The following is an 18,067-nucleotide window of genomic DNA, read 5'->3' as shown; positions in this document are numbered from 1 at the left end:
GCGGCGGGCCGGGTGACGCGGGGCCGGGCGCCGCCGCGCCGCCGCGATCATGTCGGAGCCGGCGCCCGAAGTTCCGGAGGATCTGTTCCGCGAGGTCAAGTACTACGCGGTGGGCGACATCGACCCGCAGGTACCGCCCGCGCGGGGCCCCTCCGTCATGCCATCCCCTGTTTCGGCGCGCGCACGCCCTGCAGGACTCCAGGCCGGAGCCGCGGGGCACGCCGGGCCGCGAAGGGCCGCGGGAGGGGCCTCGCGAGCACCGACCCGGCGCGGCCGCCGGCCGAGCATCCTGCGGGGCCCTGCTGAGAGCGTCCCTTGCCGAGGGGCCTGCCCTTTCGGCCCCTGATTTTCCCTAAGGTTGGATTGTACGGTAGGTTTGGGAGGTACCCTACCCACACGGTCACAGTGATTGGTGCGAGTAACCGTGGGTTTGGATCCATCCCCAGGACACTGCCTGTGGTTGTGGTATCTTCAGGACAGCGTCCCAGACATTTTCTTTCCTCAACTGTGCAAGTAGTTGTGTCGCCTTCGTTGTCTCGTGACGGGTTCTAAGGAAGGAATTGTCTAAGAGCCACTGAACATGGCCTTCCAGAGGCTCGTACTTGTATCCTAGTAACAGGTCCGTTTGGGTCGATTGTAGAGACTTCTGGCTGAGCCCAGAGTGAGCAGGATGAGTGCTTGAACTGGCTTTTTCCAGCCCTGATCAGCCTGCTACTCCCACCACCTCTCTTTTCACCCTTTCTCATTTTTCATTGTGGGACTTTGGCTCTTACAAGGGACTCGGACCAAGTGTCACTTGAAACCAGGAACACACTGAACTGAGCTGTTTGCCCAACTATGTGTGAAATCTGAGTGTTTAAAAAATCTCCCTGGCATGCCCTTGTAATCTGAAATAGTGTGTTTTCGAAAAGGTTTAGAGCCCACTACCTCTTCCTTGAGTCTTGTGACACGGATTGAGGACGCTCACAGGTGGTGAGCACTCCAGCACAGGCCGGGCATTGGGCCTGGTACACAGTGTGCCACAGAAGAGTGTTCCTGCATGCTGCATCCTGCGAACAGGTGTAGGTGCTGTAGCTGCTGAGTGTTAGTTAACTAAGCAGATCCCGCGCACACCAAGTTGTTTTCCTAGCATGGAATGTCTGTGCTAGGGATCGAAGGCATTTATATATACTTGGCACGTGTCCTGATGGTCACTAGGCGGAGTTACGAGGTGGCTTCTGTGAGACAGAACTGATGATGTACAGTTTGGGGAGAAGGTTTGGTGTCTTCGGTATCTGAAAGATACAGTTCCCACAGTTTGATGGGATGGTTTTCACCGCAGGGAGCTGAAGAGCTAATACAGAGAAAGGACAGCAAAGTAAGACTTGTTTCTGGAAATTTGTCACAAAAAGCAGTGGCACCTGGGAAGGACAAGGCCGGGGAGGGCTTGCTGTGTGCATGTTCCTGAATGTAAAGCAAAGTTGGGGCAGGGAGAAAGTAAAGACACTTGGGTTCCAGGTAGGATGGCTTGTGGCTGGTGACTGCCGATTTTCCTTGCTTCAGATACACACTTACCCATTGCTCCTGTTCTTAAATGATAGACTGTCCCAGACATGGCTGCTTTGTCTCCTCCTTGACTCCGGCCTGCACTCCCCGTCAGGTTGCTCCCCCTGGTGCTACTGTTTGCTCCATGTGTCCTGGATGCTTTTGGCATCAGGTGGCTGCCTCAGTGACTCTCAGAACTTTGGTTCCCATCTGTTACGGCTGGTTATGATCTCTGGAGAGCGAGGCTCCTCTCTCGGTTTAACTGGAGGTCTCTCACAGGTGTCACATGGGACCAAAGAGTAGTGTGCCCACACCCACACCGAAGCCCAGCAGTGCCCTTTCTCTCTGCTTCCAATCAGTCACTCTGGAAGATGCCAGCATTTCCATCTTGGCTTTTCTGTTATGCTTGCTTGCTGTTTAGTTACTGCCTGGTTAATTCTATCCTGTTTTCCTTCTGTTGCTTCTGACATTTCTTTAGTGACCTGCCTCTGACAGATGTGAGAATTTGTCACAGTTGTGTCTTCACAAGTCTGTCTGGGTACATGGCCAACCCATGTATTTCTATGTTGATGTCCTTTTATAAGATCTGGTGGTACCCTCTTCCTTTGTGATAGCCTTCCATGATTTAAGGAAGGTACATAGCACACAAGACTACACTGTCCATTGTGATCTGAACTCCCCTCCTGGGCCCTCCCTCAGTGTGTGCTTTTTGCCTGATGGGCACCCACAAGTCAGGATTCTTCTGGTGGGTCAAGCCCCAGCCTTTGGGTTGAAGACCGAGAACAGGTTCTGTGGAACTCAGCAGGTGCTGTTGTGTCCTGGTGTAGTAGATGGCTAGTAGCTGGCCACTGCATTCCTATGACTTGGACTGTGAATCAGGGTTGCCTGCATTTTATTGTCCAAAAGCATTTCATTGTTTTAATTCAGGAGAGAGCTTCTCTGTGGGGGACAGGGTGTGTTTTTATTAAATGTTTCTGTTATTGCTAATAATGACTTCTTTGATCAGGAAGGCAATACAATATATTTTTTTTAAATATATTTATTATGTATACAATATTCTGTCTGTGTGTATGCCTGAAGGCCAGAGGAGGGCGCCAGACCTCATTACAGATGGTTGTGAGCCACCATGTGGTTGCTGGGAATTGAACTCAGGACCTTTGGAAGAGCAGGCAATGCTCTTAACCGCTGAGCCATCTCTCAACAGCCCCCAATACAATCTTTTTTAAAATTAATTGTATTGTTTGTTTTCTTTTCTTAGGTTATTCAGCTTCTTAAAGCTGGGAAAGCCAAGGAAGTCTCCTACAATGCTCTGGCCTCTCACATCATTTCAGAGGACGGGGACAACCCTGAGGTGGGAGAAGCCAGGGAAGTTTTCGACTTGCCTGTTGTGAAGGTCAGTAGAAAGTCTGAGCCTCTGCTTATGTCATGTGTCTCCACAGCAGTGGGTGTCATCAGGTGAATGAAGCCCTGAAACTGTAGTCTCCTGCCTTAACTTGGGGACTTGTGGTTCCATGACTGGCCAGGTTGCTGTGGTGTAGGAGTACTCCCTTGCTCTCACTTCCTCCCAGCTCTCCAGCTCAGGAAATCTGCCCTAGGAAGTGGCTTTGCTGCCTCGTCAGATAGGTGCTTTACATCTTAGGAAGGAATATTTGATTCCAGAAGCTTCTAAAAGCTGTCCTTTCCCTGGTGACCGGTATTCCTGATCTCCAACTGGATAGCTGAAGGGAGGAAACCTCTGCCCTGCTCACTGCCCTCATCTCCCATAAGGGTCAGTCTACTGGCTTTCCACCTGGTGGCCATCTGGACTGCTATTCAGCCTGACCTGTGGGCGCTTGTGTGTAGAATGTGGGGCTTTAGCTAGTGAGCATTTTGTTCACCTGCATCTTGTACTGTGGGGATGTGTATGTAACGTGGGTTACCTTTGTTTTATTCCTTACCTGCTGCCATTACCCCTCTTCATGCTGGTCAGTGCTTTACTTTCCCAAGCCAACAATTTAGTGGCCGTGTTTCTACAGTAGCAGTTAGGAGTGAGGTGAGTGAGTCAGATCAGGTGTTGGGTGGCTGGCAGTGGGTGTGGTGCCCTCCCGGCATCATGTCTAGAAAATTTTGCAGGCTTGCCAACTTGTCTTTGAAAATGATCCTGAATGGTGGTCTGCCTCAGGAGTCACAGAGAGGTTCTTGACCCATGTTGTCAGACAATTGCCACCTGAGAGGTTGTTTGTAGCAGTAAATACAGTGGTCACATCTGTGCATTAGCATGCGTGCTTGCTCAGGCCCACTATGTCTCTGAAGATTGGTGCTCAGTGTGGTTCGTGGGCACTTCACCTGCTGCTTCTTGCTAAAGCTTGCCAGACATCTGGCTATGCGCCGGGGCAGGCTTCTTTGGTTTGCATCGCAGCCCGCCCTTTCTGTGAGCTCGCTTTCTGTTAGTCACTCTAGTAAAGTGGTTGTGTGTCTCATACAGATTTAGAGGGAAAGCCTTACCTTACAAACATGTGTTTGGGCCTAGGTCACTCTTGCCGGACCAAGTGATGAATCTTAACACAGTTGACCCCAAGACTTCCTTTGCAATAAATATTTGTGTTACCCCCTTAGTCTCTGAGATAAAATTTATGTGTAAGATAGCTTATCACATGATTTAATAATTAGAGCTGGGGAGATGAGTGACTCAGTGGGTAACAGAGCTTGCTTGCATCAGGACCTGGGTTCTGATCCATAGCATCCATGAAAACTATGCATGACCATGTATAGCTGTGACCCCAGTACTAGGGGAGGATGGAGACAGGAGGATTGCTGGGTTTTCTTGGTCACCAGCCAATTTCAAGTTTAGTGAGAAACTGTTCCAAGGACTAGGGCAGAGAGTGATAGAGAAGGAAGGCCACCTGATGTTGTCCTCTGACCTCGGCATGTGTATGCGCAGGTGCATCTCTCATACACAATACATGTACATTCGTACTTAGGGACTGTGGGTGTAGGTTGGTGGCAGGGCAGTGTTGAACATATATGAATGAAGCCCCAGGTTCTAACGTCAGTGCCAAGAAAAAAAACAAATATAGATTGTTGAAGCTGCTGACATGTCAAGGGAAAATAGAAGGGAGATGAACAATAGGTAAATACTTGGGTACAAGCGTCTGATAAAAAGTAATGAAATTGCCAGATCCCACTGTCTACATACAGGATCAGTGAGCTATGGCCAGTAGGACAGACAGGTTGCTTTGTTCTGCAGGAGGAGTGTCCAGTTCAAAGATGACATTTCAGAATGGTGCTTACAAAGTTTTAGGCTGAGCCTGTGTACAGTGTGGCTGCTCCATCTTTTAAGAACTGCCATGCTACCACTGTGGCAGACTGTACCCTGTTCCACTCTGCCTGCTTTGCCTGTAGTTCTTGAACAGGCGACTCCTGTCAGCATCTCAATCCACTTGTTTGTGGCAGTGCCTGTGCTAGCCAGCAACTGCTAACCTGAGAGCCAACCTGCTTGCAGTTGAGTCTTTGGGGGCACTTCCTGCCTTATTCTGAGTCTGAGCTGAGGCCTGTACTTAATCCCATGCAGGTGCTGGAACGTGGATTTGGGTGGGAGTTGGGGTGGCTAAGGCCTAGTTCCCAGGGGCAGGCACCTTATTTGACCTACCTAGCCTTCTGTCTTAGTCACTTTTGCTGTGAAGAGACACTGATGAAGGCAGTCATTCCTCTGAAGGCATGCTTATAGTCTGAGAGGTTTAGTCCATTGTCACCATGGTGGGGAGCGGAGCGTGGTGACATGCAGGCAGGTGCTGGAGAAGTAACTGAAGGCTACATTCTGATCCATATGAGAGAACTGGGCCTAACATAAGCTTTTGAAACCTCAGCGCCCACCCACAGTGACACACTTCCTCTGACAAGGCCTCTCCTAATCCTTTCCAAATAGCGCCATTTCCTGATGACTAAAGATTCAAATATGTGAAATATGTGAGCATTATGGGGGCCTTTTGTTTTGTTTTGTTTTTTTTGGTTTTTTCGAGACAGGGTTTCTCTGTGGTTTTGGAGCCTGTCCTGGAACTAGCTCTTGTAGACCAGGCTGGTCTCGAACTCACAGAGATCCGCCTGCCTCTGCCTCCCGAGTGCTGGGATTAAAGGCGTGCGCCACCACCGCCCGGCTGGATACTAACTTTTTAATATATTATTTTATTTGTATGAGTGTTTTGTGTGCATGTGTGTCTATGTTCCATGAATGTACCTGGTTCTTGTGGAGGCCAGATTAGGGCATTGAATTCCCAGGTACTAGAGTTATAGATGATTATAAGCCACCATATGGGTGCTGGGTCGGTCTTGTGGGAGAGTAGCCAGTGCTCTTAACAGCTGAGCCATCTCTAGCTCTTTCCATTCTACTTTACCAGTGGGCCCAGCTTTGAATTACTCTGGTGCTTGGAGAGGTAACCTTTCTCTGCTTGGAATGAACTTGGAAGTGGCCTTTAAGTTGAGGAACCCTACTCAGCCTTTGTGAAGGCTTTCTAGGGCTATGAAGCTGGGTGGATGTAATGTAAAGGGGTTCATTTCCAAACCCGTGCTGTCTAAAGCTGCCTGAGAGCACTTTGGGTTCCCGTGGCCCCTTCCCACTGAGCAAAAGAAAAGTGCCACCACTGTTGTCCAGTCCAAACTTCTCATAGTACATTGTTGCAGGTTGTGACAGCTTTCTGGGTGCAGACTGATGACAGCCAGCAGTACTGTTTCAGGGAATACTCCTGTAAGCTCAGTTGTAGCTCCACAGGTTCTCATGCATGCCTTTTGGGTGTCCCTGTTGGGAAGAAAGTTTGGTCATGAGAGGTGCTCTGGATTCGGAAGAGTCAGTCACAAAACTTATTTTGTTTCCAAAATGATCTTGGTATATGATCTAGGCCTTGTCCTCTTACCTTGCCAAATCCATTGCAAGGGATACAGGTTTGCACCACCATGCCTGGTCCAGTACAGGTCACTGATGTTGACTCAGTACCTAGATTTCATAGGAATTAGAATTATCAGAAAGTAGGCAGCAGTGTTGGCTAATGCAAGGAAATGGCAAGGGCTTTTGCCAGAGCACTGTACTATGCAGTAAGTCAGCTCATGTCTCTGGTGAAATTATCCCAGATACAGGCAATCTTCATTTTGTAAAATATTTACTATTCTTGTCATAGAGAACAGGCTTTAGCCAGGCATGGTGGATTAGGCCTGAAATTCTAGTATGGTCACAAATTCAAGACCAACCTAGGCTATATATCAAGTTTGAGTGCAGCCTGGGATTCATGAGACCCTCTCTCAAATCAAAAAAAATAAAAAGAAAAAGAAAAAAAAGAATTAACATGTGTTGAAAAAAATGCCAGGTAGAGCACTCTCTGAGTTCACATCAGCGAGGTAGACCTGACTATAGTGTATGCCTTACCAATCAGCAGAGCAGAGACTGCATTCTTCCTGTTCACTCTCTGCCCCGAGCCTCACACCATTTCTGCACAGATTTGGAATGTATTTTGCTGACTATAGTGCTGCCTCAGTAATGAGCAATTGAGTATATATGATTTGTCTGTCCAAGCTTCTCGAAGTCAGCTGGCTAACGGGCACCATGGCTAGGCTTCCAGATTGTCATTTCTTGAAATAGAGTTATTAGAATAGTAACAGTTGATCTAATTTTTAAAATTGAATAGAAATACAAGGCAAGCTAATTTTCCAAGGATATAAAGTACCTGGAAGGCAGCTCTTAGTTCACCTTGTAGAGAATGCAAGTTTGGAATTCATAAGATTAGAAAAGGTTTGCTTGTCTTTAATGGTTTGCAAATATTGTGTATCCCTGGTTTTTTTTTTTTTTTTTTTTTTTTTTGGTTTTTCGAGACAGGGTTTCTCTGTAGTTTTGGAGCACGTCCTGGAACTAGCTCTTGTAGACCAGGCTGGTCTCGAACTCACAGAGATCCGCCTGCCTCTGCCTCCCGAGTGCTTGGATTAAAGGCGTGCGCCACCACCGCTCGGCTCCCTGGTTTTAAGTAAAACCAAAACCTTGTGAATTTAGTCTGTTCCCTGACTGGGCTGTGCTGGTGGGTGAGGTAGGCAACAGTAAGGGTGTGGACCTAAACTTATGTGTCTGTCACAAGCCTAAGGAATGTAGTGGCTGCATCATTCTGGGGCTGGGGTTTGTGGCCTGGGTACATGATCTTGGGTTGCTGCTCCCTGGTGGACATCTGTAGTGGGTCACAACAGAGCCATTTAATTTCCAGAAGCAACTACTAGTGAAGTCGTACCATTTTGGTCACAGATTGTGAATGGTTTTTGATTTGTGTCATTTTTTTCTTTTTCAGCCTTCCTGGGTGACTCTCTCCGTGCAGTGTGGTGCTCTCCTGCCGTATCCTTTTCTACATCAAGGTTGGGGGATAGCTGTGGGTTTAAAATGCATTGAGTTAGTGGGCTCATGAGTGAGAGTCTGGGGACAACTGTGGGTTTAAGATACATCCAGTTAGTGGGCTCATGAGTGGGACTGGCCGTTTCCTCTGCACCTCTGTCCCTGCTCTTTCCTATCCTGTATGAAATGGTATGTACCTGGTCCTCGTCATTACCTGCAGCAAAAAGCAGTGATCAGCAGTTGTGCCGAGGACCCAGAGTTCCAGCTCTTTTCAGTCTTACAATGTCTATTTAGACAAAAAATAGTTTTAGAACTCGAAGTCAGGTGAGCAAATCATGCATGACTCGTAGAGAACACGAGAAGGAGGTTCCTGGTTTGATAAGTATTCCTCTTTTTAGTTAGTTAGATCCTATGACAGGTTTATTATTCTATACTCTCCACTCAACCCTTGCTTTGTATGTGAAAATAGAGTGGTGATAACCTTATTCTCTGGGGCTTGGAGCGGGGAGGTTGCAGCTCAGTTAATAAAGAGCTATCTTAATTTTAGGCCCTGGGCTCAGTCTCCAACATTGCATGATTTGGGCACGATGATGTATGCCCATAATCCCAGGACTCAGGAGGTGGAGGCAAGAGGATCAATAGTTAAAGGTTATCCTTTATAAGAGTTTCAAGGCTAGCCTGAGTACATGAGACCCTGTGTGAAAACCAAAAGCGAACTCACTCTACCGTGTATAGTCTCCTCCTGACCTGTGTCAGCCACGTCGTATTTTTCCCTCATAACTGTCCAGGATCCTGTCTTGGTCCCAACTGGGATATTCCTCACCACTTCTGTTTCTTCCTGTTGGCCTAATGGCTTCTGGTTTACTCTGTCAGGATAAAGCTTCACTGGAGAGGCAATCCAAGCAGAGCTTGACTTTGGAAATAATTCCTGCCATCCAGGAAGCACACTAAAGTTCAGGCTGGGCACCTGAGGATGGGCACCATCATTCAGACACTTCATTTTACGGCTGTGCCACACAGCAGAGGGACTCAGCCGAGACACTCCCCAGGGCCTCAGATGCTCAAACCTTCCTTTCTCAGCAGCTCTTGGAGGATGCAGTTCTGGCTCAGAAATTCTCATTCTTCATTCCAAGTCCAAAGAGTGAAGGGTTTTTTTTTGTGTGTGTTTGTTTGTTTTTTATCTTTATAAGCCCAGGTTTCAAACAGACAAATCAATCTCAGGAAAGTGGATCCCTTTCTGGGATGGAGTCAAGTATTCTATCTGTGGTGTCTTTTCTGGACCTTTTCTCTTCACCAGTCTTCCTCAGAAAGGTTATTTAAGCTTTTGCCTATCTGTCCATAGAGAAACCTAAAGGACCAGAATGAGGGCTCAAGATCAGCTGATAGTCACTCAGATTTGTTGATGGCAAAGTAGAAAGGCCTTGACTGATAGATCAGAGGACATTGTGCTGGAGTCTCCATTTATTATGGGCAGGAACGGCCCACATTTAGGGTTTGTCAGTGGATCTGTAAGGGATTAACAGCAATTGTGGTTTACTCTGTTTCTGACCCACCTATGTCAGTGGGTCCTTTCTGCCTGTTTGGAACTCTGGACGCTCCATTGTGTTGAAGACTGCGTGTCTCCAGGAGAACTGCTCTGTCAGTGCTTGACGATCTCAGAAGTCAGATGAATGGTCCAGTCTACCTTAGAACGAGGCATGGTCTTGGGAATTATATTCTAGGGATTCTAGGGCCCTGAGTTGTCCTGCCGGACTTTAGAGCACACAGTCTGTTCTAAAAGAGGAGCCCCGTGTGGGACAAGCACAGCCGTGGTGCTGCCTTTGACATCCTCTGCACGTTGCTTCTTAGGGTGTGTGTTTGTGTGTCTGATCCTGTGTATCTGCTTGGTGTGTAGTTAGACAGTGGTCAGGAATGTTTCCCATGGACACACTGTCCATCTAGTGATGCTGTGGACAGAATATTGGATTTTGTGGCGTCCTTTGCTGACAGTGGCTCGCTTCCTCTCATGCTTCACTTTCATCTGCTCTGCAGTCTCTGGTCATCTTCAGCCTGTCTCACTTTCCAGATGCTCCGAGCGGGAGGGAGGTGGCAGCTCCTGCCCTAGAGGGCAGGCAGGGCTTGTGTTAGTGAAGTTCCAGCTGTGCTCATCTTACTTCATTGCAATCTTAATAACTGTCCGACAGAGTCAATGGTTTCTCTCCAGAGTCCTGTCAGATTTTTTTTGGACTCACTGCCTGCCTTTCTCAGGTAAGCATGGTTATTGTCTATGATGGTTCTGAGCGCTTGTGCGCTTGGACCTGTGACCTGTTTGTTAACCAGTTCCATAGAACCCTTGTGCTAAACTGACGGTATTTGATAATCAACTTCTAGCACACTTACCATTGTCTAACCATAAAATATACATACATACGTAATTTAGAGAAATACAGATATTTAAACCTTGAATATGGAAAATAATTGAAATTAGATGACAAAAATTCACTTAGCTTTGTAGTCTTAAGGATTTTCACATAGATGAATAAGAAAACGATAGGAGAAACCTTAGCAGATGACTCTGAAGAGTGGATTCAGCTTATATTAGCCCATCAAGCCATTTGCTGTAGTTTTTAGTCAGGTGAACATTTTAATATTGAGATAAGAGTTTTCCTTATTATATTTGTGATGCATTTAGTCCCGGTGAGGATGCAGGGGATGTACTAAGTAGCTCACTGGAGGCAAAGTCAGCGCAACTGTCTGAAAAGCTTTAACATTGAGAACTGCAATGCTCCAGTGTTGAGAGGCCTGGAATGAAGATGGCATGCGCATGTTATCTATGGGAGGGCAAAGTCAGAAACAGGTGACTGTGGGGAGGTGCGTAAGAACCCTAGCTCATAGCCTTACAGAACAGTTTAGAAAATTTAGGTTTATAGAAATGTGTAAAGTTGGGACATGGTGCTAAGTGGAAAAACTGAATATAAAAGACACCCAGTGTTATGGCAACTAGGGAAAGCAGGAAGTAAAGGAACTGACTGGTGGTTAATTCTGGGTCCTGAGAGGTGGGTATTGTTTTAAAGTACATCCCTGGTAGTTGGGTCCTGTTCTGACCGCAGCTGACAGAAGCCTGCGCTCTAACATAGCACTCACTAAATCAGGGCTCTACTTTATATCAGCTGCCAAGATGAGTGCCTTAGGACGAGGTGCAGTTCACAGCGGCTCCACTGTCCGTCCTTGGGTGCCTGTGACGGCCTGAGGTCTGAGGGGCTGGCCTGTTCTCCCTTTCTTCAGGCGCCTGAGAAAGGAGCAGAGCAGGGTGCTTGTGAGCTGGGGAGGACTTGGCCTTTGTCTCCTCTTCCCTCAGCCTTGCCCAGGTTGGGAACCAGGGAGTGTTGGGTTTTTACCATTGTTAGGTTGTTGGCTAGACTTAACCTTTAACACATGATGTTGCCAGTCTGGTGACCCCTCCTTTGTCCAGGCAATGAGTAAGTAAGTTTATCTGGAGTTACTTGTTTTTTCCTGTCTTTTAAAAATTCTAGAACTTCTGCGAATTATAAAGGCTCCTTTTTTGTTCTGCTGCACTGGTTTGATGCAGCCATTAAAGTCACACCTTTATTTCTTTGAACAGGAATTCGTTGAGATTTGTTTTTTGTTTTTTTCTTTTTTTTTTACTTTTTTTCCCTCTTTAAATTTTACTTTGTTTTTTTAGTGCTTTCCCCCGTTTGTATATTTGTATATTTACATGAAAATAGTCTTAAATTTTGGTTAATGTACAAACTTGTAAATGCTGGGGGTTCTGGGTATATGCAGCACCTACTGTTTTCTCTACACCCTCTGTGCTTTCCAGATTTATATTCAACATCAGAGAAATGGGAAGTGAAGCATGTCACCATGTCTCCATCTCTGCATAGCGCCGTGTGCTTCACCTGCAGTGTGTGTCTCATTCCCTTACCCTGGCACCCATTGGCCTTCTGGGTTCCATAGGCTTTGCCTCTGCCAGAAGGGGTTCAGACTGTGAGAAAGGGGGGCCGGGCCAGGCTGAATGGGGGGGGAGGACAGAGATGTGAGCGAAAAGTATGCTAATATAAGATGATTATAGGTCCTCTTTTGTTTTTTGTTTTTTTTTCAGACAGGTTTTCTCAGTGTAGCCCTGGCTGTCCTAGAACTCCCTCTGTAGACCAGGCTGGCCTCGAATTCAGATTGACTGGCCTCTGCCTCCTGAGTGCTGGAATTCAAGGTGTGCACCACCACCGTCTGGCTGATGAGTTTTAAGTGAACTAGTTAGATTATTATTAAATATTAGCCTGAGCTTAGTGTGAGGAACACACTTGTAGTCTTAGACCAGTAGCTACCAGATAGTGATGGTAGGAGGCATGTAACACATCAGATGGGTTATAGCACACCTGCCATGCTTGTATGGGAGGTGAAGAAGACAGAGGGCCAGGCGTGACTGTGCTGTGGAAAGGAGGGTGTTGGTAGCTCAGAGGGGAGGGGGCACACTGACAGAGTGTGACCTGAGTAGGCTTGAGTGGAGCGGGTTGAAGGAAGATATGACTGGGCCCAGAAGGCCTTTAAGCCATGTTGGTATGCCTGGTGCCTGGGGAAGGCAGGGCTGGCTGGGCAGGGGAGGTCAGGGAAGACCATGTGGTAGGATAGCTCCTTGAGTTTGGGCTTGGGCAAGAAGCCCCTACTGTTTGTGCTACATATTTAATTTCGGATTATAAACATTTACATTAGAAACTGGAAAATGAGATTAAAGATCAGCACTGGGGAATTTTGTCCAGGAGCTGTGGGCGTGATGGGGGTCAGGGTGGACATTAGAATTTTACACCTGAGGAGAACAGAGATGGAGACTGGGATGGAGCATGGATCCTAGCAGTGACAGGGAACTTGGGTCCCAGGGCTTGTCATTGCTGTGTCTGGGGTCAATGCCTCTGCCAAGGTTATGACCCAGAGCAGTCATACCTTCAGGTCAAGGACTTGGGCATGCTGATGACAAATCAGGTAGCGTTGGTGTATAAGGGATGAGGGTACACTGGTGTGCAGTGGGATTTGGGGCATTAATGAGCGGTTCACATAGAGCAACTTGGAGGACACATGGCATGATTGGAGTTCTTCAGCATAGGGGGGAGGCTGCAGGGACCTGAGAGACCCTTGCGTAAGGCATACAGTTACAGGGATTGAATTTACTTGGAAAGGGTATTGGATAGGCAAGGTACTGGTTAGGAGCAGACAAAGTTGGATTGTATGCTATTGTTGTAGTTTGTATTCCTGGGAACAGCTGTTCTCTGGGCAAAGGATCAGCATGAGTTTGTAATGGTTATGTGCGGTTGGTTGTGTCTGCTCCTTTGGTCTAGTTGTGTGGTTCAGAATCAGGAGAAGAGAAGAGATGACAAGTGAAACCAGGCGATGAAAGCTCAGGAGCTACACAGGCCTCTAAGTGGTCTTGGAATCTGGGCTGCAGACACCTCAGGTGGTCAGCCTGGGGGATGGGAGGATACCCATGAAAAAGTAAGGAAGCGAGGGGCTTAGTGTCCAGACACTAAGAGGTGGATGGTGTCAATTGTGGGGCTCAAGAGGCAGAGTTTTTTCTGGAGACTAATATGTATTTTCCAGGTCATGACAGGGTCATGCATCCTTCAGCAAGTTCATTGAGTAGGAAAATCCAAATTTAGAAGCATTAGATCTGTATGGATCTCTTAGTACATACATAGATCTGCCACAGTATGTACTGGGAGGTAAAAGCACTTTCCTTCCTTCCTTCCTTCCTTCCTTCCTTCCTTCCCTCCTTCCTTCCTTCCTTCCTTCCTTCCTTTCTGACAAGAGTTTTTCCATATAGTCCTGAAATTCACTGTATAAATCAGGCTGGCCTCGAACTCTCAGAGATTCCAACACCACTCCTGACACCAGCACTTGGGAGGGCTGTCTAGCTTATTTGAAGAAATCCTGCAGCTGTCGGCATAAGTGTACACCGGTAGCACTAATGTTTTATGATTGCTAAAAATGTTAATTTGCTTTAAGCTATGTTAACAAATATGTACAATGGGAAGCTCAGGGGCTTGGGGTACACAAATTACAGTGTAACTCGTCCCTCGGGAGACGAACAGGTTGCACATAGCCAGACACATGGAGGAAGACAGTGTTCTGTAACACACAGTGCAGGTAGGGACAACACAATAGCTGTCCTCATGATTAGGCTCTGTCCTGCATGGGGACTCCACAAGGCTTGGCACCCCATCACCAATAACTGTATGAGCCCATGCACATACACCCAGGCTTGGCCACCTGAGCCAAGGCCTGCTTGGTTCCATAGGTTTCTGTCTTGTTGCGGTGTTAGGGAAGAGCTAACATTTCTTTCTGTATTCTTCCAGGGATAGGGGGAAGAGGCCTCCTGCCCACAGAAATATCTCCTTGGTGCTGGTATTGTTGCAGGCAGACAGCTCTGTAGTGTAGAGAGGAAGTCAGGAATTTGAAGGCCAGTACAGCTCAGATCAAGTAGGCTGCAAATATAACAGTTCCTTGTCAATCACATTTCTTGACTGTACTGGGCCCTGTGAGAGGTGGCAGATCAACTCAGGGCTCAAACCATATGGGGACCTTAGTCTTTAGTAAGCAGTGTTAGCTGGCTGAGGAGGGGACCATGGAAGCTGGGTTCATGGGCTTTCTTTCTTGTGTGTGGAGACTAGAAGGGAAGACTGACACTCTGTCTTTCTCTCTCTCACTGTTTGAGACAGAGTCCAAACATATATTCCCATTTAACCTCAAGTTTTCTGTGTAGCTAAGTGTCATGGTTTGAATGAGAATGACCTTTGTAGGCTCATATATTTGAATATTTGGTCCTCAGTTGGTGGAACTGTTGGGAAAGATAGGAGGTGTGGCCTTTTTTGGAGGAGTTCTGTTACAGGGGATGGGCTATGAGGTTGCAGAAGCCCACACCAGGTCCAGTCTCTTTTTGTCTTGTGCTTGTGGATCAGATGTTCAGCTGCTGCTCCAGTGTCATGTCTGCCTGCCTGCTGCCATGCTCGCCACCATGATAGTCATGGATTCACCCTCTGAAAGTGTGAGCAAGTTCCCAGTTCAGTGCTGCCTCGGTCATGGTGTCTCCATAGCTGTAGAAAAGTAAGACACTAAGAATGGCCTGGAATTTCTGTCTCCATTTCCCAGATGCGGGGGTTGCAGGCATGCACCACCCTGCCAGGAGCACCAGTTGGTAGTAGGGGATCAAATCTTTTTGGGAGTCAGGAAATTGTACATTGGGAGGACAAAGGGACGAGAAGGCAGGTTGTTGAGGAGGACTTGGCACATAGCTGGTTTAGTGTGTTGACAGTGGCATTTAGGTGTGATTGGCCAGGAGCCAGGCAGGCTAAGCTGCCTTGGTCTCATGCTGTAGAACTGGGATTCAACCTGACACTGGGAGAGGCAATAGAGCATTGGAGCCAACACGCCTTTAGAAGGATGGCTTTTAAAAAAGTACTTTTCCCAACTTAAAGGGATTGCTTTGCAAAATTTGGAGATTGCAGAAAAGTATAAGAGTGAAAACAAAAGTACCCCCACATCCTTTGAACAGGAGGCAGCAGTCGCTGGTATGCAGTGTGGAGCTCAGACTCAACTGCTGCAGAGGTCTGTGCTGCTGTGGGTGTAGTGCTTTATAGTTCCCGTGCACTCGGAGTTGATGGACTGCTTGTCAGAGATAGTGATCCAGTTCTCCTGGGGGCTCCCCTGCCTGCTATTCTTCTCATAGTAGCATAATGCACCTTGCCTAGTGAGGTATGTGCCTGAGCCAGGACGTTCACAGTGAAGGTCAGTTACTGTGGCAGGTAAAGAATTCGGTCCTTTCTGACATGGCCTCTCAAGTGGTAAAGCTGCATCTAGATTAGGTCTTACACTCATTTTAACTAAAAATTGCATAGTGAGTCATTGGATCAGTCTTTTGTCAGATAATTAAACCTCATTCTGTCAGTGCTTCAGGAAACCACTGTAGAATAGCCTGGTCGGGTACTGATTTGAAAATGACTTTAGGAAGTTTGCGTGCAGTCAGAGTAGTGTGGAATACAGAATAGCCTCTAGGAGTGACTGAACAAGATTGGATCCAAAGGGGCTACATGCTGGCATTAAGAAGGAGCTGTTGCGGGTAGTGGTGGTGCACACCTTTAATCCCAGCACTTGGGAGGCAGAGGCAATCGGATCTCTGAGTTCAAGACCAGCCTGGTCTACAAGAGCTAGTTCAGGACAGCTACAGCTGTTACACAGAGAAACCCTGTCTTGAAAAAACAAACAAACAAAAAGCTGTTTATCCATACTGTAAGCAAATGTGGAGACAAAGTCAGGCTTCTTTAATGCCCATAGTCTTCTGCTTAGAATATGGTTTATCCGGAAAAGATTCCTGTGTCTGTGTGTTTACCTTAAGATGAATGCTGCATTACATTTCTTACATGTTTCTTTTGACTGTTCAGGTTAAATTTTATCCTTTCAAAGTTAGCTTACCCTTTCCCAGAGGTCTGGTAGTATGTGTGCTGTTGGACCTGGGCTGACACACTGGGTGTCAGGTGCCAGTGTCACAGTTCCCAGTTGTCCCTGGGGCTGGTGGCAAGTCCTGTGTGCCACAGTCATAGTCTGGTTAGTTTAAGAAGCATGTGACAGTTTCTGGAAGATAGAGGGCAGCAATAGTTGACAGCAGGGTGGGTTCTAGAGTCTGTTAATCTCTGAAGCGGAAGGACCGGGCCTTCTAGACCTGCTTTGGGCTTTTCCCATAGAATGTTTGTTTTCTCTGGCTTTCCACTCACTGTATTTTTATCTTGTAGCTTATCCTTGTCATAATTAGTATTTGTTGCTAATTTTGAAGAAGTCCTTTGTAATTATGATTCAAAAGTTTTAGGATTAATTTTGGGGGCGGGGGATCAAGTGTTCAAGGACAGTTTTGTGAAGTTGATACTCTTGCTTTTATGTGGGTTCCTGGGATTGACTGGCGTCATCAGGCTTGCATGACAAGTGCTTTATCCATTAAGCCATCTCACTGGCCTCTGTAAATATAATTTTGATATTTGAACATTTTTAGAAACGATGACAAATGGAATCTTTCTGCCCTTTTTGGTTTTTTTTTTGTTTTGTTTTGTTTTTTTTGTTTTTTGTTTATGTTTTGGGGGGGTATCATTTTTGTTATAGACCAAAATCTTCTATTCTGCTTTTGGGATGCAGATGGAATTTTAAAAAAAAATTATTTACTTTTATTTTATATGTATGGTTGTTTTGCCTGCATGTGTGTCTGTCTGCACCACATGTGTGCAGTGCCTAGGGAGACTAGAAAAGGGTGTTGGAGTCCCTGAAACTGGAGTTGCAGATGGTTTGAGCCTCCATGTGGGTGCTGGGAATTGAACCCTGGTCCACTAGAAGAGCAGTCGTTGGTCTTAATTAATGAAACATCTCTCTAGCTATGGATGGGAAGTTTTAAATTTTACTTTGTGGTACTTGGGATCTAACCCAAGGCCTTGTATATGCAAGATAAGCTCTACCACCCAGCTACCTCCCCAGCCCAGGATGCCACTAAGTTTTGCTCAGTTGGTGACATGGCAAAAGGCTTCTTATTTGGGGAGCTGCTGAGAGTAACAGAATGGCTGAATGCTGCTCTAACTTTTCTTACCAGCATCCTTTGGGCAGTTGAGGGAGAGCACCAGTGAGCGCATTGTATGGACACTGCCATGTAATAAAGTGGAAATGGAAACGTGGTTGAATGTGTGATGAAGTTGTGTTTCTCATTCTTTGCCAGGTGTCGTCTGAGGACAGAAGTGCCCTGTGGGCCTTGGTTACGTTCCACGGGGGCAACTGCCAGCTGAACCTCAACAAGAAGTGCACACATTTGATTGTTCCAGAGCCCAAGGGGGTAAGCACTTTGGTGTACCATCCTCTTCTATACATAAGAATCAAAGGTGTTTTCAGAGCTCTTTGAAGTGATTAGATTCTGTTTGCAAAACTGCTTATATTAGTATCTGTCATAAAAGGTCTGTTATCAGTTATGAGTTTAAGAGGAAATACATGAGTAGGGTGGGTTTGTCAAATATCAAGTCTTTGAATTTCAGCCTGTAATATTTATTTACTTACGCATCAATTATCTGGAGGCTGGAGATATGGTTCAGTTGTTAATAAGCACACTTAATGGTTCTTCCAGAGGACCTGGGTTTGGGCGTTGGGTCCCAACAGCACGTTGGACAGTCCACAGGAGATTCATGTGTTGATGCT

The 18,067-nt window shown here is 46.7% G+C and overlaps 1 protein-coding gene across 1 annotated transcript in view; it reads left to right on the top strand.

The window, feature by feature from the left end:
- The first annotated feature begins 8 nt into the window (after positions 1-8).
- Paxip1 (PAX interacting protein 1) overlaps positions 9-18,067 on the top strand; it is a 48,079-nt gene continuing 30,020 nt past the window's right edge. Inside the window, exons 1-5 of the mRNA XM_005367452.3 lie at positions 9-130; positions 2,783-2,917; positions 7,821-7,864; positions 10,045-10,108; positions 17,598-17,711. Coding sequence (XP_005367509.1) covers positions 50-130; positions 2,783-2,917; positions 7,821-7,864; positions 10,045-10,108; positions 17,598-17,711 — 438 coding nt within the window. The 5' untranslated portion in view covers positions 9-49. The remainder of the gene's footprint in view (positions 131-2,782; positions 2,918-7,820; positions 7,865-10,044; positions 10,109-17,597; positions 17,712-18,067) is intronic.

The sequence above is a fragment of the Microtus ochrogaster genome, unplaced genomic scaffold, assembly GCF_000317375.1.
Source record: "Microtus ochrogaster isolate Prairie Vole_2 unplaced genomic scaffold, MicOch1.0 UNK18, whole genome shotgun sequence".
Taxonomy (NCBI): domain Eukaryota; kingdom Metazoa; phylum Chordata; class Mammalia; order Rodentia; family Cricetidae; genus Microtus; species Microtus ochrogaster.
Note: the sequence above shows the minus strand (reverse complement) of the source record. Positions and strands in the feature narration are given on the sequence as shown.